Source organism: Pongo pygmaeus, chromosome 4 (genome assembly GCF_028885625.2).
Source record: "Pongo pygmaeus isolate AG05252 chromosome 4, NHGRI_mPonPyg2-v2.0_pri, whole genome shotgun sequence".
Taxonomy (NCBI): Eukaryota; Metazoa; Chordata; class Mammalia; order Primates; family Hominidae; genus Pongo; species Pongo pygmaeus.
The window spans coordinates 131,255,392-131,282,534 of NC_072377.2; the positions used below are offsets into that span (position 1 = coordinate 131,255,392).

The window sequence follows — 27,143 nt, forward strand, 5'->3', positions numbered from 1 at the left end:
TTCTTGTGTTCAGAGCTCTGTTTCTCTTTGTATTGCCTAAATTTTTCCAAACCAGCATTTCTACTCTGTTGTTTTTGTGCATTTATTTTATTTTATTTTGAGATGGAGTCTTGCTCTGTCGCCCAGGCTGGAGTGCAGTGGCATGATCTCAGCTTACTGCAACCTCCACCTCCTGGATTCAAGCGATTCTCTGGCCTCAGCCTCCTGAGTAACTGGGATTATAGGCACGCACCACCATGCCCGGCTAATTTTGTATTTTTAGTAGAGACAGGGTTTCACCATGTTGGCCAGGCTGGTCTCGAACTCCTGACCTCAAGTGATCCACCCGCCTCGGCCTCCCAAAGTGCTGGGATTAAGGGCATGAGGCACTGTGCCCGACCTTTTTTGTGCATTTTAAAACATCTTTTGACGCAGCTGTAGCCACACTAAACTGACTGCCTGGGCTGTCCAGATTACCTACTGAGATACTAATTCTTTTTAATAGAGACGGGTTTTCTCCATGTTGGTCAGGCTGGTCTCGAGCTCCCGACCTCAGATGATCCACCCACCTCGACCTCCCAAAGTGCTGGGATTACAGGTGTGAGCCACCATACCCGGCCGAGATACTAATTCTTTATATTATTGCTGGTGCTCTGTTTCAGAGTGCATAGGTTTTGAGTGGTCTGTTTATTCCAATGTTATTTTTTCTATTTGCTCTGTTATTTTTATTTTATTTTATTTTTTTTTTTCAGATGGAGTTTCACTCATGTTGCCCAGGCTGGAGTGCAATGGTGCAATCTCGGCTTACTGCAACCTCCACCTCCTGGGTTCAAGCGATTCTCCTGCCTCAGCCTCCCGAGTAGTTGGGATTACAGGCATGTGCCACCACACCTGGCTAATTTTATATACATATACACACACATATATATATGTATATATATTTTTTTCTTTTTTTTTTTTTCCCTGGAGACGGAGTCTGGCTCTGTCACCCAGGCTGGAGTGCAGTGGCACGATCTTGGCTCACTGCAAGCTCCGCCTCCCGGCTTCACGCCATTCTCCTGCCTCAGCCTCCCGAGTAGCTGGGACTACAGGCGCCCGCCACGGCGCCCAGCTACTTTTTTGTATTTTTAGTAGAGACGGGGTTTCACCGTATTGGCCAGGATGGTCTCGATCTCCTGACCTCATGATCCACCTGCCTCGGCCTCCCAAAGTGCTGGGATTACAGGCGTGAGCCACCACGCCCGGCCTAATTTTACATTTTTAATAGAGACGAGGTTTCTCCATGTTAGGCTGGTCTTGAACTCCTGACCTCAGATGATCCGCCTGCCTCAGCCTCCCAAAGTGCTGAGATTACAGACATGAGCCACTGCGCCTGGCCTTATTTTATTTTATTTTTGAGACAGTCTTGCTCTGTTGCCCAGACTGGAGAGTAGTGAGTGGTGTGATCTCTGCTCAGTATAACCTCCGCCTCCCAGGTTCAAGTGATTCTTGTGCTTCAGCCTGTCTAGTAGCGGGGATTACAGGCGTGCACCACCAAGCCCTGTGAATTTTTGTATTTTTAGTAGAGATGGGGTTTTGCCATGTTGGCCAGGCTGGTCTCGAACTCCTGACCTCAGGTGATCTGCCTGCCTCGGCCTCCCAAAGTGCTGGGATTACAGATGTGAGCCACCACATCTGGTCTGCTGTGTTATTTTTAATTTGTGCAGAGTGCAAGAGTTGTCAGAAGCAACATACGTTATAGCAGAAATACTTACATAGTCCCCAGCAGAACTCTCAGTAATATACTGTGATTAGTTTTTCTTGCCTATCACATCTTTTGATCACCTATAAAAATAGTACTTTTTCCCACTTTTTTGTATAATTATATAGAGTCTATGCCAGTTGTTAGAACATCAAATCATTTAGGATCATTTTTAAATTAATTTTACCTCATTAAATAAAGAATTACCTTTGGGTACCTTGTGTTTTTCTACAGTCTAATTGTATTGTATAAGCATTGATAGTTTGGGTATAGAATTCTAGGTTGTAAATGCTATTTTCTTAGACTTTTGAAGGCATGTTTTGGCCGAGGCGAGTGGATCACCTGAGGTCAGGAGTTCGCGACCAGCCTGGCCAACATTTGTACTCTACTAAAAGTACAAAAAATTAGCCGGTGTGGTGGTGGGTGCCTGTAATCCCAGCTACTCAGGAGGCTGAGGCAAGGGAATTGCTTGAACCTGGGAGGTGGAGGTTGCAGTGAGCCCAGGTCGCGCCATTGCACTCCAGCCTGAGCGACAAGAGCGAAACTCTGTCTCAATAAATAAATAAATAAGTAAATAAATAAATAAATAAAATGAAGGTATGTTCTTCAGTTTTCTAGCTTTCATTGGCTGTAGAAGTAATGATGAGTGAAAAATTTAAAAGCTTGTAGGATCTTCTTTTGATCCAGTTCTAAAATTTCACAGGGATGTTCCTTGTTGTAGGTCTCTTTTCATCCATTGAGTTGATCATCTGATTGAATTCTTTTGGTCTTGAAATTTATGTCCTTCAGTTATTGGAAATTTTCTTTATATTTTCTCCTCTTTTATTACCATATGAAACTCCTATTATTCAAATGTTGGATCTCTTACATTGATCCTTTGGTTTTCTTCCCTTTTTAAAAAAATTTTTTTTTTTTACTAAGAGATGTTCTCAATTTTGTTTTCCAATTTTTGCTGTTGTGTTTTAAATTTCTAATAGCTTCTTTTTATTCTGTCTCTTTTTTTTAAAGATAGGGTCTTACCCTTGCCCAGGCTGGAGTGCAGTGGCATGATCTTGGCTCATTACAGCCTCAACCTCCTAGGCTCAAGTGATCCTCTCACCTCAGCCTCTGGAGTAGTTGGGACTATAGGTGTGTGCCACTACACCCAGCTAATTTCTTGATTTTTTTTCATAGAGACAAGGTCTTACTATGTTGCTGGCCTCAAACTTCTGAGCTCAAGTGGTCCTTCTGCCTCAGCCTCCCAAAGTGTTGGGATTACAGGTGTGAACCATCGCACCTAGCCTGTTTTATTCCCTTGATGCCTCTTTTTTTGTTTTTGAGACAGGGTCTTGCTCTGTTGCCCAGGCTGGAGTGCAGTGGTGCGATCTTGGCTCACTGCAACCTCTGCCTCCGTGTTCAAGTGATTCTCATGCCCCAGCCTGTCAAGCAGCTGGGATTACAGGTGCCCGCCATGACACCGGGCCGATTTTCATATTTTTAGTAGAGACGGGGTTTCACCATGTTGGTCAGGCTGGTCTCGAACTCCTGATCTCAAGTGATCTGCCTATCGCTGCCTTCCAAAGTGCTGGGTTTACAGGTGTGAGCCACTGCACCCAGCCTATTCTCTTGATAGCTCTATAGCATTGTTTTTGTCTAAATTTGATGGATTTGGTTCTTTTTTTTTTTTTTGAGACAGAGTCTTACTCTTGTTACCCAGACTGGAGTACAGCGGCATGATCCCAGCTCACTGCAACCTCCACCTCCTGTGTTTAAGCAATTCTCCTGCCTTAGCCTCCCGAGTAGCTGGGATTACAGACACGTGCCATTATGCCTGGCTAACTTTTGTATTTTTAGTAGTGATGGGGTTTTGCCATGTTGACCAGGCTGGTCTTAAACTCCTGACCTCAGGTGATTCGCCTGCCTCCCAAAGTGCTGGGATTATAGGCGTGAGCCACTGTGCCTGGTGTATTTGGTACTTTCTCTTATCTTTGCAGAAGTCTTCATTGTCCTTCATAGCCCCTCTTTGCTAAGTTAATTTCTTTTTCTGTTTAGGTCTTTGTGTCGTCACTCAGTGCAGGGAACAGACAGCACTAGGGATTTTTTTTTTTTTTTTGAGACAGAGTTTCACTCTTGTTGCCCAGGCTGGAGTGCAATGGTGCGATCGCGGCTTACCACAACCTCCGCCTCCCAGGTTCAAGTGATCCTCCTGCCTCAGCCTCCCTAGTAGCTGGGATTACAGGCATGTGCCGCCACGCCTGGCTAATTTTGTATTTTTAGTAGAGACAGGGTTTCTCCATGTTGGTCAGGCTGGTCTCGAACTCCCGACCTTAGGTGATCCGCCCGCCTCAGCCTCCCAAAGTGCTGGAATTACAGGCATGAGCCACCGCGCCCGGCAGCACTAGGGATTTTAAGCAGAAAGGGAAACAATATGAGATGTAGGTGCTTAGAAACGATTTTTAGAGAGGCTAGAGGAGCAGTAATGATGCCTAGAACATTGTTGTAGAACTGACCTTCTTTGGGAGCTTTTATGTGTGAGGCCACCAGTGGAACCAGTAAACTGTTTTAAAAACAGTATATAGCTACTATTCAGGACTAGGAAGCTGCCACTGCTATTGCTTTAGGAATAGCTGCCTCATAACACCCACCAAACTGGAGAATGGACATTGGAACACTGTTTCAGAAATATTTTACACCCAGGTCAGTGCCTAGCACATTGTAGATGAGTGACAAAGGTAGTAGTTATTGGTTTTTCTTTTTCTTTTTAAATGAATCAGTCATTTTAATTAAGACTTAATCTGTAAGAGTCTGCTCCACACTCTTGTGCCTGTTTATGTTCCAGTGAATTTTTTTGTTGTTTCAGAGAAGCGGTTTTGTGGTCCAGTTTCAATCTCATTTAGTATTTTTCCTAATTTTACCCGAGTTTCAGCTAGGGTTTGCCTGAGTCTGATTAGGTTGTTGCTAATTCATTGACAGATTAGTTTATTCAGTGAGTAGCAGAATTTTATTGGCACCGGAAACTATCCTTTGTAACTTTGAGTTTATGCAAAAGCGTCTTCTTAGTCTTTTTGCATATGCCAGAGGAGACCCTTGTTAATAGAAATTGTGATCACAAGGCTAGGCATGGTGGCTCACACCTGTAATTCCAGCACTTTGAGAGGCCGAGGCAGGTGGATCTCTTGAGGTCAGGGGTTCGAGACCAGACTGGCCAACATGGTGAAACCCCGTCTTTACTAAAAATACCAAAAATTAGCTGGGTGTAGTGGCGGGCGCCTGTAATCCCAGCTACTCAGGAGGCTGAGACAGGAGAATCACTTGAACTCGGGAGGCAGAGGTTGCAGTTAGCTGAGATCGTACCATTGCACTCTGGCCTGGGCAACAAGAGTGAAACTCCATCTCTAAAAAGAAAGAAAGAAAGAAAGAAATTGTGATCATAAGACCTTCTAGAGTTTTTGTGTAATTTTTTTTTTTTTGAGATGGAATCTCGCTTTGTTGCCCAGGCTGGAGTGCAATGGAGTGATCTTGACTCACTGCTACCTCCATCTCCCGGGTTCAAGCGATTCTCCTGCCTCAGCCTCCCGAGTAGCTGGGATTACAGGCATGAGCCACCATGCCCAGCTAATTTTTGTATTTTTAGTAGAGATGGGGTTTCACCATGTTGACCAGGCTGGTCTCTAACTCCTGACCTCAGGTGATCTGCCCGTCTCGGCCACCTAAAGTGCTGGGATTACAGGAGTGAGCCACCGTGCCTGGCCGAGTTTTTGTGTATTAGGTTGTTTTAATTTCGGGGAAGTTCATTAATTTTCCTTTGGAAAAATACTGTGGATCACATCTTTTTTCCCTTTGGAAGGGAAGTTAACATGAGGACAGTGTTGAAGCTGATGAGTGGCTGTTGGAGCAAATGCATGCTTGATAAGCAGTTTGAGCCTGTTATGAAATAAAATTATCTAGTTTTAGGACAAGGTTTTTATGTGGGCATATTTTACTTTAAATTGAAAATAAGGTTTATTTTTTCTCTGAAGGTCTGGAGCATGGCTAGATAATAAAAGACATGGCATGTTGATGCTGAGCTCTGGGTGTGAATGGGTGTGAAGAGATCCCCATACACGGATATGTGTGACAGTCACTTGAGTATTGCACTAGTGTTGAGTGGTGCTCAGCTGCTACCAGACAGCTGTTCAGAAGAACCTTACAGTATATGAAAGCAGGAACAGAGCTTAGCCAGCTAGGCCTAATTAGCCTGGCTCTCTATGTACAGTGGGTCTGTTTTAAGGGATTTAAAAATCCTTGTTTTGTGGCTTTGATTAGAAATAAGAATTTTGTATAGAATGATTTCTGTTAGCTGATTACAGGTGAAAAACTAAATGGCTTTTCTCTTTCATCTCCTGTAATATATTTGTTTTTCTAAATAAGAATGGGCCTGAGGTGAAATGTTAGGGATAGGTACTGACACAAACTGACCAAGAGAGTGTTAACAGGCGGGCAATAATTTGCCGTTACCCAAATTAATTAAAACTATTCTGTAATGAGCTTCAGATTATGTTGTATTTGTCCCTGCAAGTTTACTTATTGATTTGTTTCACTCTAATTCTTTGTTCCCTGTTTAAGTGGACAATCTTATTTTTTCAAGTGTTTATGGTTGGAATATGCTTACTAATTCCTTTTCCTTTTTTTTTTTTTTTTTTTTTTTTAAGATAAGGATCTTGCTCTGTTGCCCAGAGCAACAGTGGCTGGAGTGCCGTGGCATGACCACAGCTCACTGCAGCCTTAACCTCCCTGGCCCAAGCAATCCTTCCATCTCAGTCTCTCCAGTAGCTGGGAATACAGGCACAGGCCACTACTCCCAGCTAATTTTTGTATTCTTTGTAGAAATGGGGTTTCACCATGTTGCCCAGGGTGGTCTCGAACTCCTGGTCTCTGCCCATTTTGGCCTCCCAAAGTGCTGGGATTACAGACATGAACCACCGGGCCTGGCCCCCTAATTCATTTTCAAGTAGTTATTGTTATTGCAGGCCTGGAATGACTTTCTGCATGTTATGTATGTGGTATGACTTTTGGAAGAATATACCCTAAAGTTATCACCTAGTAATGATATATTTCTCTAAGAGCTCCATTGAGGGTTCATTTTCCAGTGATTCTGTGATTGGATGCGGTTTGTTTGTTTGTTTGTTTTAGATGGAGCCTCGCTCTGTCGCCCAGGCTGGAGTGCAATGGCGCGATCTTGGCTCACTGCAGCCTCCGCCCCCCCAGGTTCAAGCGATTCTCCTGCCTCAGCCTCCCGAGTAGCTGGGATTACAGGAACGCACCACCACACCTGGCTAATTTTTTTGTATTTGTTAGTAGAGACGGGGCTTCACCGTGTTGATCAGGCTGGTCTCAAACTCTTGACCTCGTGATCTGCCTGTCTTGGCCTCCCAAAGTGTTGGGATTATAGGCGTGAGCCACTGCGCCTGGCCCAGAATGCATTTTTTTTTTTTTTTTTTGAGACGGAGTTTCACTCTTGTTGCCCAGGCTGGAGTGCAATGGCGCGATCTCGGCTCACCCGCAACCTCCGCCTCCCAGGTTCAAGCAATTCTCCTGCCTCAGCCTCCCGAGTAGCTGAGATTACAGGCATGCACCACTACGCCTGGCTAATTTTGTATTTTTAGTAGAGACGGGGTTTCTCCATGTTGAGGCTGGTCTCGAGCTCCTGACCTCAGGTGATCCGCCCGCCTCAGCCTCCCAAAGCGCTGGGATTACAGGCGTGAGCCACCGTGCCCGGCCCTGGATGCATTTTTTAATCTCCTTTTTTTGCCTTGCCTTGTCTTCTCATGGTGCTGACTGATCTCTACTTTCTGATTGGTAGGACTAGTCTGGAGTAGGGTACACCTAGACAAATGAAGGACACCCAGGGAGTGAGAGACAGAGTCATCCTCACAGAAGGAGTAGTGCAGAGGCCAAGCAAAGTTCAGACACTAAGTTCCAGAACCAAGTAGTTTAATGCAGAAGCCAGGGTTGGAAATGACCTTAAAACAAGTCAAGGTCAAACTGGCGACATGTTGAAAAACCAACATGATTAAAGCAGCAGAGTATATGGTATTGCTGGTGGTAGAAGGTGCTTAGGAGCAATTTAGAAAGTGTTAACCAACTGGATTTAGATTAGTTCTATAGGCCTCAGGAGAGGATAGGCTTGTGTCCCAGATACATGGTACTAGGTTTTATTGGGAAAGTACAACCATAGTAAAGCTGTGTATGTTAGTCTTAAGTCACTGCTGTAGAGTGTTAGCAGGAATATAAATATATCCTTTCTAGCTAATTTTCTTTTTCTTTTTCTTTTTTCTTTTTTCTTTTTTTTTTTTTTGAGATAGAGCCTCGCTCTTTGGCCCAGTTGGAGTGCAGTGGCGTGATCTCAGCTCACTGCAACCTCCACCCCCCGGATTCAAGCGATTCTCCTGCCTCAGCCTCCTGAGTAGCTGGGATTACAGGCATGGACCACCATGTCCAGCTAATTTTTGTACTTTGAGTAGAGACAGGGTTTCGCCATGTTGGCTAGGCTGGTCTTGAACTCCTGGCCTCATATGATCCACCTGCCTCGGCCTCAAAAGTGCTGGGATTACAGGCGTGAGCCACTGCACCCAGCTGGGCTAATTTTCTTTCTAATGGCCAGATACTCGATTACACCTGGTTACTTGTTATGACCGATAAAATTCAAGCATACTTGAAAGCTAATTTGGTTTATTAAGGGAGGAAATTCTTAATTAGCATAGAATGCCAATTACATTTATAAAACTTTTTTTTTTTTTTTCTGGTTGCAGTTAGGGTTTGGTTCTTCTGTAAAACATCTAAAGCAAATGGGTATGTTTTGTGACTTATTTTCAGGAGCGTGTATATTTTTAGTATTAGATTCACATGTTGAATTTAACATAGGAAGATCTCCTTATCTGGAATATAAATAGTTTAATCAGGCAGGTGGATAACACAACAAATCCAGTCAGGAAATGGACTCAAAGTAAATGTATACTAATACCTTAAGTGTTAGATAGCTTCTAGTAATTTAGGATTCCTATCTAAATTGCTCTGTGTTTTGGAGGCATTGTCAGATGTCATTCTGTGCTTAGGTGATAGCTGCAGCAAATTCATGTATGTATGTTTTAGGATATCAATTCTACAGGTTTCTGCACTTTGTGTGCTGATAATTACACTTGGACTTTCTACATTGTATTAATGAATGAAAAATAATATGGTTAGAAAGTTATGACAAGAATGTGTTCAGAATATTAACTCACTGCATGGCTCCCCATGTATCCTTGACAACTCATGTGACATAGAAGACTCATTGATTTGGCTGAGTACAGTGGCTCATGCTGGTAATCCCAGCACTTCGGGAGGCTGAGGTGGACAGGTCACTTGAGCCCAGGAGTTTGAAACCAGCCCGGGCAACATAGGAAAACCCTATCTTCCCACCTGCCCCCGCAAAATACAAAAATTAGCTGGGCATAGTGGCACATGTGTATACTCCCAGCTTCTTGGGGGACTGAGATGGGAGGATTCTTTGAACCCAGGAGGTGTAAGTTACAGTGAGCTGTGATCGTGGAGGATTGCTTGAACCCAGGAGGTAGAGGTTGCAGTGAGCCGTGATTGTGCCACTGCACTCCAGTCTGGGCAACAGAACGAGACCATCTCAAAAAAAAAAAAAAACAAAAAACAAAACAAAACACAAGCTGGGTGCGGTGGCTCACTGAGCCTGTAATCCCAGCACTTTGGGAGGCCGAGGCAGGTGGATCACGAGGTCAGTAGATGGAGACCATCCTGGCCAACACAGTGAAAACCCCGTCTCTACTAAAAATACAAAAAAATTAGCTGGGCATGGTGGCAGGTGCCTGTAGTCCCAGCTACTCGGGAGGCTGAGGCAGGTGAATGGCGTGAACCCAGGAGGCGGAGCTTGCAGTGAGCCAAGATCGTGCCACTGCACTCCAGCCTGGGCGACAGAGCGAGGCTCCGTCTCAAAACAAACCAACAGACAAAAAAACTCCAACTCATTGATTTATTGCTATTATCTGATGGAGGCATGGGTGTAACCTTAAGAATTTTTTTCATGATTCATTCAGCCTAGAAAATTGGTAGGAAGAAAGAGAGGATATCCATGCATGTGAGTTTTAGAGATTATAGAAGCATCAGTTATTATTTTTTTTCTTCTTGGAAGAGACATGATATTTTACATAGGATGAAAAAAGAGAAGTTGTGTGTGTCTGTGTGTGTGATTTTTTTTCCTTCCTGGAAAAGACGTGATACATTTTACATAGGACGAAAAAAGAGAAGTTGTGTGTGTGTGCGTGTGCTTGTAACATTTACCAAAATAGTCATTATCTGAGTTTTCTGTGTAGAAGATGTAGGAATAATAAGTCATGGGCCTTGCCCTCAAAGAGTTTTCAGTCTCTTGAGGTAGCTAAGCTCATCCACAAATACAGGGATTTGTATGATCAGTGCACTGTAAGTGCTGTATATGCAAGAGGAAGAGATAGTAGTCAGTTCTTCTCTCTTTATTAGCCACTTTATGATGCATTGACTTTTTCACTGTTAATATTGTGGCCTAAGGAGGAAGAGGAAAAATGTATGAACACAGAACAATTTGTTTGTGGAGTTAAAGGGCTCACAATGTAAGGACAGCTGTAAGAACTGTCTGCCCTGAGCTCCCAGTGCAGGTAGCCCCACAAGTCCCTTTTCATCATTTTACTTCAGCATCTGCAAGATAAGCCTTTATGCTACCCGGACAGCTATACACCTAAGTGTGGTGACATGGCCTAGTGCCTGACCCTCCGCAGTAAAGGTACTGAGGGTCCAGAAGAAGGAAGGGAATACTAAAAACGCACTTAGCTGGGACCTTGTCTTATTTATTTATCTTTCTCTTCCTGGTAGTACATAGTAGATACTCAGTAATGTCTGCTGGATTAAGTAAATATGTCTCAAAACTAAGGACCTGGACTAAGCCTCTCCCCCTGTCTCGAAACTCTCCTGTTTACCTGTGCATAAGAGTGCATATAAATTCCACTGTACATCTGTGTGGGTTAGAATAAGCAAAAGTGTGTTCATAACCTCCTATGAGAAGAGACTAAATTACTTTGCACCAAGGGCGGTAGCTGACTCTTGAGTTTTCTTCAGTGCCTGGTACAATGCCTGCTGCCCACCTGCTTGTGAAGGCTGTGGTGGCTTGTACAGGCACTGCAGGGCAGATCTAGATTGACTATTTGGGTCTCAGAATAACCTTGGTCTTCTATAACAGAGGCTGAGTACTTATCTTTTCATGAGTTGTTATACTAAAGTAAAATTGTAAGTACTGCTTTCCTGTGGCTTGCTTCTTTCATTTTTTAACAGAAATTTTATTGAGTATCCCCACCCTATATCAGACATTGCCAGGCACTGAGGATCTGAAGGTAATCTCATTTTACCCACATTCCAGTGTAGGAGACAGACATGGAATCTTAAATCTTAAAAAGATGTATATACCATGCACCATATGAGAATGATGCACCAAGTGCTATGGAGCCCAGAAAGGTACATGACTTTTTTTCTGCAAGGAGAGGTAAAGCAGGGAAGCATTACAGAGGAAGGATGACATTTGTTCCATCCTTAGTCTTAGTTTTGAATGGCAGTTGGTTAGGAATTAGATGGAGTTAGGAATGGGAATAGATGGCATGGAGTGGGGGAGAGTGAAGTCCGAGGCTCAGAAGGTCTTTAGGACTTAGACCTGAAGGGCTTTCTAGGGGGACATGCCGTGCCAAGGAGCTTGGATATTTCTTGATGGTCAGAAGTTTTCAAACAGTTTTGCAGAAAACTAGGACTGTTGGGATGGGGCTTGATGGGACACTGGACCCTACACTGTATCTTCTTTTTTTTTTTTTTGAGACGGAGTTTCACTCTTGTTGCCCAAGTTTCACTCTTGTTGGCTGGAGTGCAATGGCACAATCTTGGCTCACTGCAACCTCCGCCTCCCGGGTTCAAGCGATTCTCCTGCCTGAGCCTCCTGAGTAGCTGGGATTACAAGCATGTGCCATCACGCCTAGCTAATTTTGTATTTTTAGTAGAGACTGGGTTTCTCCATGTTGGTCAGGCTGGTCTTGACCTCCCGACCTCAGGTGATCCGCCTGCCCCGGCCTCCCAAAGTGCTGGGATTACAAGTATGAGCCATTGCAGCCAGACATATATATAATTTTTTTTTTTTTTTTTTTTTTTTTGGAGATAGGTTTTCACTCTCTCACCAAGGCTGGAGTGCAGTGGCACGATCAGGGCTCACTGCAGCCTCGACCTCCTGGGATCAAGTGATTCTCCTGCCTCAGCCCCTCTAGTAGCTGGGACTACAGGCATGTGCCACCACGCCTGGCTAATTTTTTTTATTTTTAGTAGAGATGGGGTCTCACCGTGTTGCCCAGGCTAGTCTCCCTTCCAAAGTGCTGGGATTATATACGTGAGCCACCGCACTTGGCCAAGAAGTAATTTATAACAGAACAGTTTATATTTTCATAGAACAGTGTTTTATGTGACTAAGAACTTGACATAAAATGAACAGTAGAAGAATTAGTCATGACTGAAATTAAAGCTCCTATAAAATTTCCACTGGTATCACTGGGTGGCCCTCAGGGTACCACAAGTAAATACTCTCTTCATCCCCTGTCCTCCTTATCTTCTTTGGTTTTTATTTTTATGGAGGAAATCACCATATTCTAGTCATCTGGGTGTACTGCCTTGGGTTAATTTTTGGCTTCTTGTGTTTTCTACACTCCGCAAGATGTTGCACACAGTATCTTTCACTTCATAGTATGACATCCTGAGTTTTGAGCTATTTACATGTATTACCTATTAAATCTGTGAAGTCAAATAAACAAGAACGATACTGCATAAAATATGCCAATTTTACAGGTTGTTGCATACAATAACTTGTAAAGTTGACGTGCTGTTTTATGCAGTATCATTCTTGCTGGACCATTTTGGTCCCTGGAAGGCACAGGTCATTCTCCTGCCATGAGGCAGCATCACATTGAGAAGTACCACATTATGACCTGAGCTTTAAAAATTACTGTTTGTAATTGTTAAGTAATTAATTTTGAGTCAGTAGCTTTTGTAAGTATCGTGTAATACTGCATTTAAAATATGGTTTTATTTTCAATCATATGTGTTATGACATGTATCCTAGCCCTTCGGGTGATTTGATAGTGGGACAAAATAGAGGCTCCTTCACAAGTGTCAGTTCATTCCTGTGGAGACCCAGCACTTGTATGAACTAGGCATTTTGGTTGTAAATTATTACAGTATGGGATTTTTTTTTAACAGTTAATTTTTTCCTCTTCTGGACTAGTCTTCAGTTAAAGCCTGCCATCTTGTGGTGTTTTAAAGCATGAGATTTAAGCATGTGGCATGACTGCTGAGCTTTTATGATGAGTAAAAAGTGAATACTGTTAAATCTTTTCATATGTGATCATCATTTGGCCAGTTTATTTCTTCACTTTATTTTAATATTACAATATTATTTTGAAATTTTTATTAATTAAAGATTCCTCCTTTAGCCAGTCCTCAAACATTAGTACGTAAAAGTATTCTTCTATAATAGCAGTTTTTTAGTTTATTTTTTAAATCCTATTTCTCCAAGAAAAATGCAATAGCAGTTTTAAGAACAGGTATTAATAATTTTGATATTGTTATTATTTTTCGAGACCGAGTCTCGCTCTGTCACCCAGGCTGGAGTGCAGCTGTATGATCTCGGCTCACTGCAACCTCTATCTCCCTAGTTCAAGCAATTCTCCTACCTCAGCCTCCCAGGTAGCTGGGATTACAGGCACACCCCACCACGCCCTGCTAATTTTTGTATTTTTTATAGAGGCAGGGCTTTATTTTGGCCAGGCTTGCCTCAAACTCCTGACCTCAGGTGATCCACTTGCCTCGGCCTCCCAAAGTGCTGGGATTACAGGCATGGCCCACCATGCCCGGCAATAATTTTGATACTATTAAGGCTTCTCTGTGTAACTACTGTTAACAATTATTTGGATGAGAGAAATACTGACCTTTAAAATATAATTATCGGGCAAAATATATCCAAATGAACTATAATTTTATAGTGTAGAACTCCATCTAAAAAAAGTGATTATTTAGAGGCCGGGTGCAGCAGCTCATGCCTGTAATCCCAGCATCTTGGCAAGCTGAGGCCGGCGGATCACTTGAGGCCAGGTGTTCGAGACCAGCCTGGCCAAAATAGGCAAACCCCATCTCTACTACAAATACAAAAAATTAGCCGGGCCTAGTACCGCATGCCTGTAATCCCAGCTACTTGGGAGGCTGAGGCATGAGAATCACTTGAACCCAGGAGGCAGAGGTTGCGGTGAGCCGAGATCGCCCCACTGCACTCCAGCCTAGGTGAAAAAAAAAGTGATATTTAGAGAAAAAGAAACTTCAGTTTGAACCTCAGATTGTTTTTTGTTTTTGTTGTTTTTGAGACGGAGTTTCGGTCTTGTTGCCCAGGCTGGAGTGCAATGGCACAATCTTGGCTCACTGCAACCTCTCCCTCCTGGGTTCAAGTGATTCTCCTTCCTCAGCCCCCCGAGTAGCTGGGGTTACAGGCATGCGCCACCATGCCTGGATAATTTTTTTGTATTTTTAGTAGAGACTGGGTTTCTCCATGTTGGTCAGGCAGGTCTTGAACTCTGAACCTCAGGTGATCCGTCCACCTCGGTCTCCCAAAGTTCTGGGATTATAAGCATGAGCCACCACGCCCGGCGTGTTTGTTTTTTTGAGACAAGGTCTCTCTCTCTCACCCAGGCTGGAGTGCAATGGCACGATCTTGGCTCACTGCAACCTCCACCTCCCGAGTTCAAGTGATTCTCCTGCCTGAGCCTCCCGAGTAGGTAGGACTATAGGCATTGCACCACCACCATGCCTGGCTTAAGGTTTTGTATTTTTTGGTAAAGACGAGGTTTTACCATGTTGGCGAGTCTGGTCTCGAACTCCTGACCTCAAGTATTCTGCCAGCCTTGGCCTTCCAAAGTGCTGGGATTACAGGCATGAGCCACTGCACCTGGCCCTGAACCTCAGTTTTTTGGTAGTTAGTTGTATAAACTGAAATAATTTTTATGCAAAATATTAGGGAGGCCGTTATTTATTGTTACCTCTATGTAACAAAATGGGAGGTACTTGCAAGCTTGGGGTCAGTTAGTTCTTATTAATATCGGGGGAGTTTCAGTATCATGCATTGGGTTATAACATTACTTTTTAAAATAACATTTTCTTCTCATTTAGTGTAATTTGATTTTCCTTTTTTTCTGAGACTGGGTCTTGGTCTACTGCCCAGCTGCAGTACAGTTGTGCAGTCATGGTTCACTACAGCCTCAACCTCCTGGGCTCAAGCGATGTCCCCTCCTAAGCCTCCTGAGTAGCTGGGACTACAGGTGTGTGCCACTGTGCCCGGCTCTTTTTTATTTTTTTTTGTAGATTCGGAGTCTTGCTATGTTGCCTAGGTTGGTCTTGAATTCCTGGTCTCAAGTGATCCTCCCACATCGGCCTCTCAAAGTGTTGTGATTACAGATGTAAGCCACTGCGCTTAGCATGATATCCTGACTTATAGTTCCTGTACGTTTTGGCTTATAATATGCGTTATATTAAAAAAAAGAATTTTCATTTCTTCAAAAATATCCTGTGTTAGTGTGCCTCTTTATAGAGCAAGGGGGACAGGCAGTCTCACTCAGGGACAAGCAGGATTCTGGTACATTGGTCTTTATATGGACGTCTTTAACCCGTAGTCATTAGTAATCATGTGACATTGAAAGAGAATGTTAGCCAACAAAAACTCTAGATCCAATGCTTGTGAATTGCTTCTCTAATTTTGATAGGTGATGGGAGCCTTTATTTAAACTACTTCTTTTGTTTGTCCCTTCAGCAGAGAGGGAGAAGACCTCAAGTCATCAGTATGGTTTGATGTCTTATGCTTTTTAAATCTATTCCAGCTATGCTAAGAAGGAATCTGATCTTAATGGTGCCCAGATCAAGCTTCGAGAATATGAAGCAGCACTGAATTCTAAAGATGCAGCTCTTGCTACTGCACTTGGTGACAAAAAAAGTTTAGAGGGAGATTTGGAGGATCTGAAGGATCAGATTGCCCAGGTAAGGTCAAGCCTATTCTTGAGCCATATGTGACAGGTTAATTGCCTCATCTGCCTTAAGCCATAGTTTGTTTGATTGATTGATTTTCAAATGTATTTTATTTTTGAAATTTTATATATTTCTTTTCTGATGGTTTACTTGAAGAAAAGTCTTGAGGTAGCTAAATGCAAACCATTATCACCTCCCAGGCGTTATATCTGGATTGTCCACATCTTGTGGCTCCCTTCTTCTTCCCTGTTGTACACACACTCATTCTATCTCTGCTCTCAAAGCCTATTTTGTTAGTTAGGATATAAGTAAGAAAAGAAATGCCAAAATGCTGCTCTCCACACAGGAAAAAATGAAAGTGGTTAGCTAAAATAACTAGTTTGATTTTTGAAATGTGAGGGAGTCATACGTCTCTGTTCTATTCCCTGTTGCCAATTAACAATTTGACTGGTGATTTGGTATGATACTCTGTGGGTGGGACCAGCAAATGAATACCCAGTTCTGTGATAAATGTTAAGATGAAGTAATTATACATTGATAAATGTATAGGAATTTTAACACTTGATTTGATTTGATTCATAGATATCTTAAGTTCATTATTAAATGATTGCCATGTAATTTTTATCACAATTCTTTTTCCTTGTAATAGTTGGAAGCCTCCTTAGCTGCAGCCAAAAAACAGTTAGCAGATGAAACTTTACTTAAAGTGGATTTGGAGAATCGTTGTCAGAGCCTTACTGAGGACTTGGAGTTTCGCAAAAACATGTATGAAGAGGTAACCATATATAATTTTACTTTGTAAAGGAATGGAGGAGTTCTAGAATGACTTTGTCATAGCTAAACATGTAATTATATTTTATTTATGATTTCTTTGCCACAAAAATGTATCAGACAAAGAAATAATAAGGTTTGGGGATGGGGAGAAATTTTGCAGGTAGATTATTCAAGCTACTGTTCCTAAAAGACCGCTTGCAGGTAGATTATTCAAGCTACTGTTCCTAAAAGACCGCATTTGAGAACTCAAGCTGTTACTGTAAACAGATATGATTTCACTTCATCTTACTTATTTTTGTTTTTTTGTTTTTGTTTTTTTGTTTTTTTTTTGAGACGGAGTCTTGCTCTGCCGCCAGGCTGGAGTACAGTGGCGCGATCTTGGCTCACTTCAACCTCTGCCTCCTGGGTTCAAGCAGTTCTCCTGCCTCAGCCTCCCGAGTAGCTGGAACTACAGGCGTGTGCCACCACGCCCAGCTAATTTTTGTATTTTTAGTAGAGACGGGGTTTCACCATATTGGCCAGGGTGGTCTTGGTCTCCTGACCTTGTGATCAGCCCACCTCAGCCTCCCAAAGTGCTGGGATTACAGGTGTGAGCCACCACATCCGGCCTCACTTCATCTTAACTTATAAAGGCTTGGTCACAGCAGCTAATTACTGTCAACATGTTTAAGCATTAGTTATCTATTCCTGCCTAACGAATTACTTCCAAAGTTCATCAACCTAAAACCACAGACTTGTATTAATTTCTCAGTTCCTGAAGGTCAGAATTCAGAGCTGCTAAACTGGGTGGTTCTGTTTCTGGGTCCCATGAGGTTGCAGTACAGCTTTTAACCTGGGCTGGAAGAATGGCATCTGAGCTCATTCACAGGGCTGTGGGCAGGACATGTCAGTTCTTCACCTCATGGTCTTCTTCATAGGGCTGCTCATGATATGGCCCCCGCTAAGGGCCAGTGATGAGAAAGAGAGAGAGAGAGAAAGAAACACAACGAGAACATGAATACATGCTACCAGCTACCAAAGCAGAAGCCACATTGTCTTCTATAACCTAATCACAGAGGTTACATACCATCACTTTTGCCTTCTCCTATGGCTCACATCTGGAAATGCGGCTACTCACAGCATTTATAGGCGTGTACATTTTTTTTTTTTTGAGACACGAGTCCTGCTTTGTCACCCAGGCTGGAATGCAGTGGCATGATCTTGGCTCACTGCAACCTCTGCCTCCCGGGTTCAAGCTACTCTCATGCCTTAGCCCCCCTAGTAGCTGGGACTACAGGCGCGTGCCACCACGCCCTGCTGATTTTTTGTATTTTTAATAGAGACGAGGTTTCACCGTGTTAGCCAGGATGGTCTCGATTTCCTGACCTTGTGATCGGCCCGCCTCAGCCTCCCAAAGTGCTGGAATTACAGGCGTGAGCCACCGTGCCCGGCTCACTCATGTGGAAATCTTAAAATATCACTTATAAGCCTTAACTGCTGTGGTCAAGGGGCAGGGGCAAAACTGTTGTCAAACAAAGGAAGTAATAAAATTGAGGAAAGGGGAATGTATATTTCATGAAAATTGTAGAGGGTTGAAATCAACTCATGGGGGAGAACATGCTGTTAATGTGCTAGGCTTAATGTTTTTAGAAGCAGTGTAATTTTGAAAACAGTGACTAACAATAAAATAGGAATTCATTATAGCAGTTAGCAAACCAGTTTTTTAGTTGGAGGAAAAATAATAGAAATCTGATTTTTTTTTAGATTACAGGCTTTAAACAAAATAGATATTAGTGCAAGGTGCACCAGACAAGCAGTCAGACCTTGGACAACTCTTAGTGTCAGTTTCTTATTTAAAATGAAATACTGATACTGCTCTTTTTTTCTTCAATGAGTGGTGAGGATCAAAGTGGAATACTGTGTGTAAAAACTCTTTGGATACTGTAGCGAGTGCTGTCATATAATTGTTACTAAGTGTTGCTTTGTTAAAGCAGATATTTTTATATGAGGTTGACTTACGTTTTTGTTTTGTTTTGTAAAAATTGTGATTTATCATTACTTATTTCTGATGTTGTGTGTAGACAACCAGGAGTAGGGTTTTTTTTCTTTGTAAGATCACTGGTTCTATATAAAAAATAGCATCAGTAAAAAGTAATTTAATATTTTTAGAGTCCGTAGCATCTTTTAATTTTTGGCTTTTGCTTTTTTGAGAATGGATGTTAAGATAGTCCTCTTCAGCGCACATGTACCCTAAAACTTAAAGTATAATTAAAAAAAAAAAAAAAAGATTGTCTTCTTCAGTTTTTTTTTTTTTTTTTTTTACTGTTTTTGGAGACAGAGTCCTGCTCTCTTGCCCAGGCTGGAGTGCAGTGGTATGATCTTGGCTCACTGCAACCTCCACCTCCTGGGTTCAAGCGATTCTCCTGCTTCAGCCTCTGGAGTAGCTGGGTCTACAGGCATGCGCCACCATGCCCGGCTGAGTTTTGTATTTTTAGTAGAGACAGGGTTTGACCACGTTGGCCAGGCTGGTCTTGAACTCCTGAACTCAAGTGCTCCACCTGCCTCGGCCTCCCAAAGTGCTGGGATTATAGTTGTGAGCCACTGCACCTGGCCTTTTTTACTTAAAAAAAATTTTTTTTTGAGACAGGGTCTCACTCTGTCGCCCAGGCTGGTGTGCAGTGGAACGGTCTTGGCTCACTGCAACCTATGCCTCCTGGATTCAAGCGATTCTTGTGCCTCAGCCTCACAAGTAGCTGGGATTACAGGTGCACACCCTCACAACTGGCTAACTTTTTTTTTCTTTATTTTTTACTAAGTAACACCATGTTGGCCAGGCTGGTCTAAAACTCCTGGCCTCAGGTGATCCACTCGCCTCAGCCTCCCAAAGTGCTGGGATTACAGGTGTGAGCCACTACGCTGGCCTTAACTTTTTTTTTTACATTCATGTTATATATTCAGTAATAATATCTAACTTCCTTATTATGAACAGTTGGGGGAAAGAAGGAAGGAGAAAGACGAAAGAGGAAGGAGGAGGTAGACAAAGAGCAAACCATTAGCAGTCGCTCTCTTCAGTGTTTTCATGATTTAGGTATTATTGGCTTCATGAAATAGATGTGATCTCTGGGAAGGTGATAGCAGAACCCTCCTGATTTTTCTGATTTTTCTGATTTTGTCAAGTGCACGCTCCTGTGTAGTAGTTAAGAGAAAGATGAAGAAATGCACAGGAAAATACATGTGCTAATGTACACAAACAGCAACTGGTGGGTTATACTTCCCTCTTGTGGCTTCTTCAGATATTACCATTCTAATTATTATTATTTTTTTTGAGACAGAGTCTAGCTCAGCTGCCCAGGCTGGAGTGCAGTGGTGCGATCTTGGCTCACTGCAACCACCGTCTCCCGGGTTCAAGCGATTCTCCCATCTCAGCCTCCCGAGTAGCTGGGATTACAGGCACCCTCCATCATGCCTGGCTAATTTTTGTATTTTAGAAGAGACAGGGTTTTACCATATTGGCCAGGCTGGTCTTGAACTCCTGACCTTAGGTGGTCTGATCGCGTTGGCCTCACAAAGTGCTAGGATTACAGGCGTGAGCCACTGTGCCCAGCCTTCCATTCTAATTTTATTTAGACACTTCCTTAAAACCGAGTAAAGGATCATGACAACTACTTCTGTTCTTCAATGGTAAATTTTTCATATATATTTGATTTAGTCAACTAATATTGTTAATAAGATCCTGTGTCACTTGATAATGATAGCTTAATACTGGCTTTTAAAGAAGTCATGTAAATTAGCTTGTGCTGCCTATTATTATGTCTGAGAAAATAGTTTTATGGCTGGGCACGGTGGCTCACACCTGTAATCCCAGCACTTTGAGAGGCTGAGGCAGATGGATCACCTGAGGTCAGGAGTTTGAGACCAGTCTGGCCAACATGGGGAAATCTCATGTCTACTAAAAATACAAAAATTAGCTGGGCACGGTGGTATGTGCCTGTAATCCCAGTTACTAGGGAAGCTGAGGCAGGAGAATTGCTTGAACCCGGGAGGCAGAGGTTGCAGTGAGCTGAGATCATGCCACTGCACACGAGCCTGGGCGACAGAGTGATACTCTATCTCAAAAAAGAAAATAGTTTCATTTCACATAAATCTTTACTTGAATTTATCACGACTGTTAAGTTTAACTTTCCATGTGCTGTTTTTTCAGAGATGTTCTTAAGATTATCAGTGAAACAATTCAGAAAAATAATTTTTGCTTAGTGTTTAGTATAGTATACTGTGTATAAATCCTCAATTGCATGGTAGTTTTAGTAGGCCATCCAGGCCTTTCCTTGGCTTCAGAAAAATAAATAGCTATGCTCCTGAAAAGGAATAGAAAGTTCCTAAGGCTTGAGATGCTACCACTTATGTCATTAGTTGCATTTCAGAAACCTTCTCAACTGAAAACTAAGAGGCAAAAAGTGTTTATTCACATGACTGCCTGAGGACAAATTAGGAGGAGGTTCGTGTGTAAAACTTCAGATGGCTGTGATGTCACTCAGGTGTGTACCAGTGCAGCCATAGTAAGTAACTTGGCTTTATGTTTTTTGTTTCTTTTTTCCCCCAGGAGATTAATGAGACCAGAAGGAAGCATGAAACGCGCTTGGTAGAGGTGGATTCTGGGCGTCAAATTGAGTATGAGTACAAGCTGGCGCAAGCCCTTCATGAGATGAGAGAGCAACATGATGCCCAAGTGAGGCTGTATAAGGAAGAGCTGGAGCAGACTTACCATGCCAAAGTGAGCTCTCTTCAGAAGATTCTTTTGAACACTTAAAATCATTACTTCACAGTTCCCATGATGAACATGGCTTTATGTTTATTTTGTTCTAGTTTTTAAAAATGATTCCCCTAGTCTCCATGAAATATATAGAAAATTGATTTTTTCAAAAAAGTGCAGTTTTCTATAAACTAAATGTTATTAAAAATTACTAGAAGAATGTAGGGTTGTTGCAATTTTATTAGAGGTTAGGTTTTGTCTTTTTGTCCCATTGATCATTCATATTATCCCATAGTAGTTGAACACAAGCCATGTGAAATAACTTTCTTCCAATAACAAGTACTGATCATGCTGTCCTACATAAACATCCATTTAGTAGTGAATGAATGTCAGACTGCATTAGATCTCACTTTCATGTCATCATTGTGCATAGATTGTGACTACCACACTTCGGGCTTTTTTGCATAAGGGCCAAATGGAAAGTCTTTGCTATTTCTTCTTCTGTCACTATTATTCACTTAAAAAAATATTGTAGAAACTTCCCACTTATATTAGCTGACCATACAAGAATTCATAAAAATCACCAACTAGTATAGGCTTGCCCTGGTAAATGATTTTGCTTCATGTTTTAAATGTTACATGATTTGATTAAAAAGAGTTTTTTGTGGTTGACTTAGAATATTAGAGTCACAGAGTTATTGAAAATTTTCATTGCATGGCCTTAAACTGTTCATGTTGCTTTTTATCTATTGTATGAAGTAGCAGTTAGTGAAAGTGAAAGATCTTATTATAAGCAGTAACTTCAGTTGTATAACATTTATCCAGTATCACACATTGAGCTAGACAGTGGAAGAGCTAAAGTAAGGATGAGTCACAGACTGTGGCCTCACAGGGAGCCAGGGAGGAGACACAGGAGCATGTGCTTGAGACACACATACGCAATAGTGTTACGGGATTTGTATTTTACTCAAGGAGCTATTTTTTTTTTTTTTTTTTTTTTTTTTGCTTCTGAAAGGAAGTATTTCTATCCGGTTTGAACGAGTCTATAAACTAGTATTTTCTGCTTGTTGGTTTACATTCTGTATTGGATTTGGTGGGTTAGGGCTATGTGATGTTTCTTTTCTTACAGACACCACCACAGTCAAGTTGCTATTGCCCAGTCTCCTTATTATCAGTGTTATCTTAGACATTAAAGGTTTAATAGATGAAATATTGAACTAATAAGCTTTGGGTAAAGGCCTAGGTATATTAGCATTCTTAAAGTTCATTATTTAGGAAGTAACTCTAAAAGTCACACAGAATTACCATCATTCACACCGTATCAGCAAACTTCATGATGCTTTTCCTGTGTTTCATCGACCAGTTACCAGCAGGACTTAGGTTTGAAATGCCTTGAGGTGAATCATGCTTCCTTATTTGTTTCAGTTCTAGATAAGACTGACTATGCTTTGCTTCTTCTTTTAGCTTGAGAATGCCAGACTGTCATCAGAGATGAATACTTCTACTGTCAACAGTGCCAGGGAAGAACTGATGGAAAGCCGCATGAGAATTGAGAGCCTTTCATCCCAGCTTTCTAATCTACAGAAAGAGGTAAATAATCATCTTTCTGTAAGAAGTTAGACTTGAAGGCTACCTTCACCATGGGCACCTACCTGGTTTGCTCGGGCTGATGTCACTCCTCCCTCTGTTACAGAGGATGGTGTCATCCTGCGCTTTCATCTTCACAGTATTTTCTAGATTCGTTCATTTTGCATTGCGTAAACATCCTTTGAGCAGATACTGTTGTTCCTAATTAGTAGATTACACAGAGCTAAGGGACCTGCCCTTGAGGAAGGAGGCTGCTAGTTTATTCACTGTACTTATCCTAGGACCCAGATCTTCTGACCTGTCTAACAGCTTCATCTCTACAGAGTTATTCTCAACACATTCCTTTTTTATATCATTTGAAAACCAAAATGAAGAAAAACATGCAAAAATTCTTTGTGGGTGGTAAATGCTTTGTGTTTCTAGACAAATTCTTTAGTGCTTAAAGTATATAATAATTAGGATCCAGGAAAGTAGCTTTAATTTGCATATTCCGATAAGAATTTAGTGACTCATTCATTCGTTGGTACCCCTAAGTGACAAATGGCATTATTGCCGGCTGTGTTGACCGGCTGCCTATCAGAGTGTGATGGTGTGCTTCAGGTGCCGCTTAAGCAGGCATGGACACGACTTCAGATCAGTTTTAGCCTGGGGTGATGTCAGTGTGGACACAAAGTACATATACTCCATATACTGCATTCAGAATGATTCAGCAATTAACTCGTCACCTTAATTATTTTGGAAATAACTTCAGCTTCTATTTTCCTCAAGGGAGGAAATCTTGTTTTGAATTTTCCACATGAGAATAAACTTTATTTTACTCTTTTTTTTGAGATGGAGTGTTGCTCTGTTGCCCAGGCTGGAGTGCAGTGGTACGATCTCGGCTCACTGTGAGCTCCGCCTCCCGGGTTCACGCCATTCTCCTGCCTCAGCCTCCCAAGTAGCTGGGACTACAGGCGCGTGCCACCATGCCCAGCTAATTTTTGTATTTTTAGTAGGGATGGGGTTTCACTGTGTTAGCCAGGATGGTCTCGATCTCCTGACCTCATGATCCTCCCGCCTTGGCTTCCCAAAGTGCTGGGATTACAGGTGTGAGCCACCGCGCCCAGCCTATTTTACTCTTGATTAGGCTTTTCTTCCTTCCTTTTTCTTTTTACCATTTTTAGTAAAATATTTTTCTAATTATAAAACTGATGACCTCTGTTGCAGGAACTTAGAAATAAAGCAGAAAATGAGTCCCATAAAATGGGGTGATATAAAATAATTTAGTTAACACAGGGGCTTTTACATTGCCTATCATGTGCTTTGTTACTTATGTCACAAATTTTTAAATTATTTTAAACCTATTTTGTGCTGATAGCGTTTTGAAGATTTTCATTTAATAGCAGAGCTGCAAGCACCTCTGAGTTCATTCCATATAACCACAGATCTAGGTGAGTTTAATGACGTGCCCAGAGGCTGCAGACTGATAAATGGGTTTCTCTACTGGTTCCCAGTTTTTCCTTTTATACCTCATTCTCTTCAAAGAAGATTTACTTTTAGAAATTTAACAGATAATCTTTTTTTCCATTGCACCATCTGTCTTAGTCCTTTTGGGCTGCTGTAACAAACTACTATTGACTTGGTAGCTTATAAACAATAGATATGTCAGAAATTATTTCTCACAGTTTTGGAGGCTGGGAAGTCCAAGATCGAGGCACTGGCAGTTTGGATATCTGCCTGGTGAGGGCTGTTCCCTGATTTATAGACGGTGCCTTCTTGCTGTGTCCTCACATGGTTGAAGGGTGAATGAGCACCCTTGGCCCTATATTATAAGGGCATGAATCCCAGTCACTAGGGCTTTCCTCTCATGATCTAATTACCACTCAAAGGCCCTACCTCTTAATAGCATCACCTTGAGAGTTAGGATTTAAACATGAAATTTATGGGAACACAAACACACAGACTGTATCACTGTCTTTGTTTTTTGTTTTTTGTTTTTTTTTTTTTTGGAGACAGAATTTCGCTGTTGTAGCCCAGGCTGTAGTGCAATGGTGCAATCTCGGCTCACTGCAACCTCCGCCTCCCAGGTTTAAGCAATTCCCCTGCCTTAGCCTCCCTAGTAGCTGGGATTACCGGCATGCACCACCACACCCTGCTAATTTTGTATTTTTAGTAGAGACAGGATTTCTCCATGTTGGTCAGGCCGGTCTTGAACTCCTGACCTCAGGTGATCCACCCTCCTCGGCCTCCCAAAGTGTTGGGATTATAGGCGTGAGCCACTGCAGCCAGCCTATATCACTGTCTTAACAGGTACTTTTCCAAAAATGGGCCTCTCTGTTCTTGTACTAAGTTGGCATTTACTACTCTTTTCCATTTACTAATAGTAAGTTGTCTACTAGTTACTGTCTATCCCTCAATTTTATTTTTTCCTACTGTATTATTATTTTTTTGGCTGCTGCCTAATCCATTTGATTTACTTAGTACAGATCTTCTCTTGACGTTGATCTTCACTGTGCTTTGGATGAGGAGACTGTTATTAATAAGTAGTAGTGGGCTCTGAAACTTAATAGCTATTCTGACCTAGTTTCAAGGCTGTTTCCTAGCTAGTGTTCTGACCTAGGTTCAAGGCTGTTTCCCTGTTTGCCAGTTAATTGAATTCCCATTTTTACAAGTTGTTTTTTTTGTTGTTTTTGAGACAGAATTTTGCTTTTGTTGCCCAAGCTGGAGTGCAATGGCACGATCTCAGCTCACTGCAACTTCTGCTTCCCATGTTCAAGTGATTCTCCTGCCTCAGCCTCCTGAGTAGCTGGGATTACAGGCGTGTGCCACCAAGCCCAGCTAATTCTTTGTATTTTTAGTAGAAACGGGGTGCACCATGTTAGCCAGGTTGGTTTCAAATTCCTGACTTCAGGTACTCTGCCCACCTTGGCCTCCCAAAATGGAAGGGATTACAGGCGTGAGCTGCTGCCTTAAATGCTGGGATTACAGGTGTAAGCCACTGTGCCTGGCTGCAAGTTTTTTTTTGTTAACCTTAGCTTAGTGGTTTTTAAGTAATGTTAGGCAGTGCACTGGGGGTTTCCAGGAGCTAACTCCTTAGCAGATAGGAGACGAGCAATCCCTTTAGCCAAAATAGTTTTTAATTTCTCTGTCTGGGGGTGAATCTTTCCTCTGTTCATTATTGGTAACAGACTTTATGGTAAACAGTATATTTTGAGGAATATTTTTATTAGTTGATAAATCTTAGCCTTAGAAAAAATCATCAAAAATAAAAATTTTATCTTTTTGAATATTTTCCTATTGTTTGTCTTAATGGTGTTTGTTGCTGAGTCATATCAGTTTCATCATGCTGCCTATTAGGCCATAAGAATTTCCTTTTGGTTAAATAACTCAGGTTAGTGAAGTACTTTTAAAATTTTACTTAAAATTGACATGGCTTTTAAAATACTGGTTTTACAAGATATATTTAAATAATATATAGATGGTAGCAGTGTTATGTTTTGGAATTAGAAATTTTACATTGCTTATAGCATCTCTAGATTTTTGACTTGGGACCAAATGAATTGGTTGGTTAGAGTCTGCTTGCCTTAGAGAAGAGTACAGTATGGTACTTAAAAACACCTCTAACTTTTGTTTTTCTAACACCCAGATTCTGGAGACTTTGGTTGCAGCTAGACCTTAATAAACCAGTACAATTACATTACATACTATAAAAAATTTGAAAACCCCAAGATAATCAGAAGTCATAAAATTTAGGGTTAGTGGCAAGATCTGAGATAATCTAGATAGATAGAGCTCTTCATTTTCCTTATGTGGAAACTGGTTTAGTGAGGTTAGTTACAGCTTGCTTATAGCCCCATAGGTAGTTAATGGCAGAATTAGAAAGGAGAATCTAGGTCTAACTTCTCATACTGTGTTCCTTATATTTCACTACACGGGTATAAGTGCAGCTACTGAAAATAGAATTTAAATATTTCTATTTAAAATACAGAATGATTCAGAGTAACTTTAAAACTTTTATACCTAGATTTTGATTTTTCCCTCTTAAAGAGCTCTACAACATCAAAGGCAGTCAAAACAGAGAGACATCATTGGGTTTATAAATCTCGGCTCAGGTTATCTGTGAATCTTGGGTAGTTTATATCTCATCAACTCTCCTTTAGATTCTACCTTTTTGCCCATTCCAATATATCTTCTACCTCTGATATATGAAATAAAGGGAGGCATTTTGAACTTACATGACTTTTTTTTTTCTTTTGGAGAAAAAGAAAA

General features: G+C 41.7%; 1 protein-coding gene across 1 annotated transcript in view; it reads left to right on the forward strand.

The window, feature by feature from the left end:
- LMNB1 (lamin B1) overlaps positions 1–27,143 on the forward strand; it is a 62,092-nt gene that overhangs the window by 14,066 nt on the left and 20,883 nt on the right. Inside the window, exons 2-5 of the mRNA XM_054488436.2 lie at positions 15,661–15,817; positions 16,455–16,580; positions 21,159–21,329; positions 22,773–22,898. Coding sequence (XP_054344411.1) covers positions 15,661–15,817; positions 16,455–16,580; positions 21,159–21,329; positions 22,773–22,898 — 580 coding nt within the window. The remainder of the gene's footprint in view (positions 1–15,660; positions 15,818–16,454; positions 16,581–21,158; positions 21,330–22,772; positions 22,899–27,143) is intronic.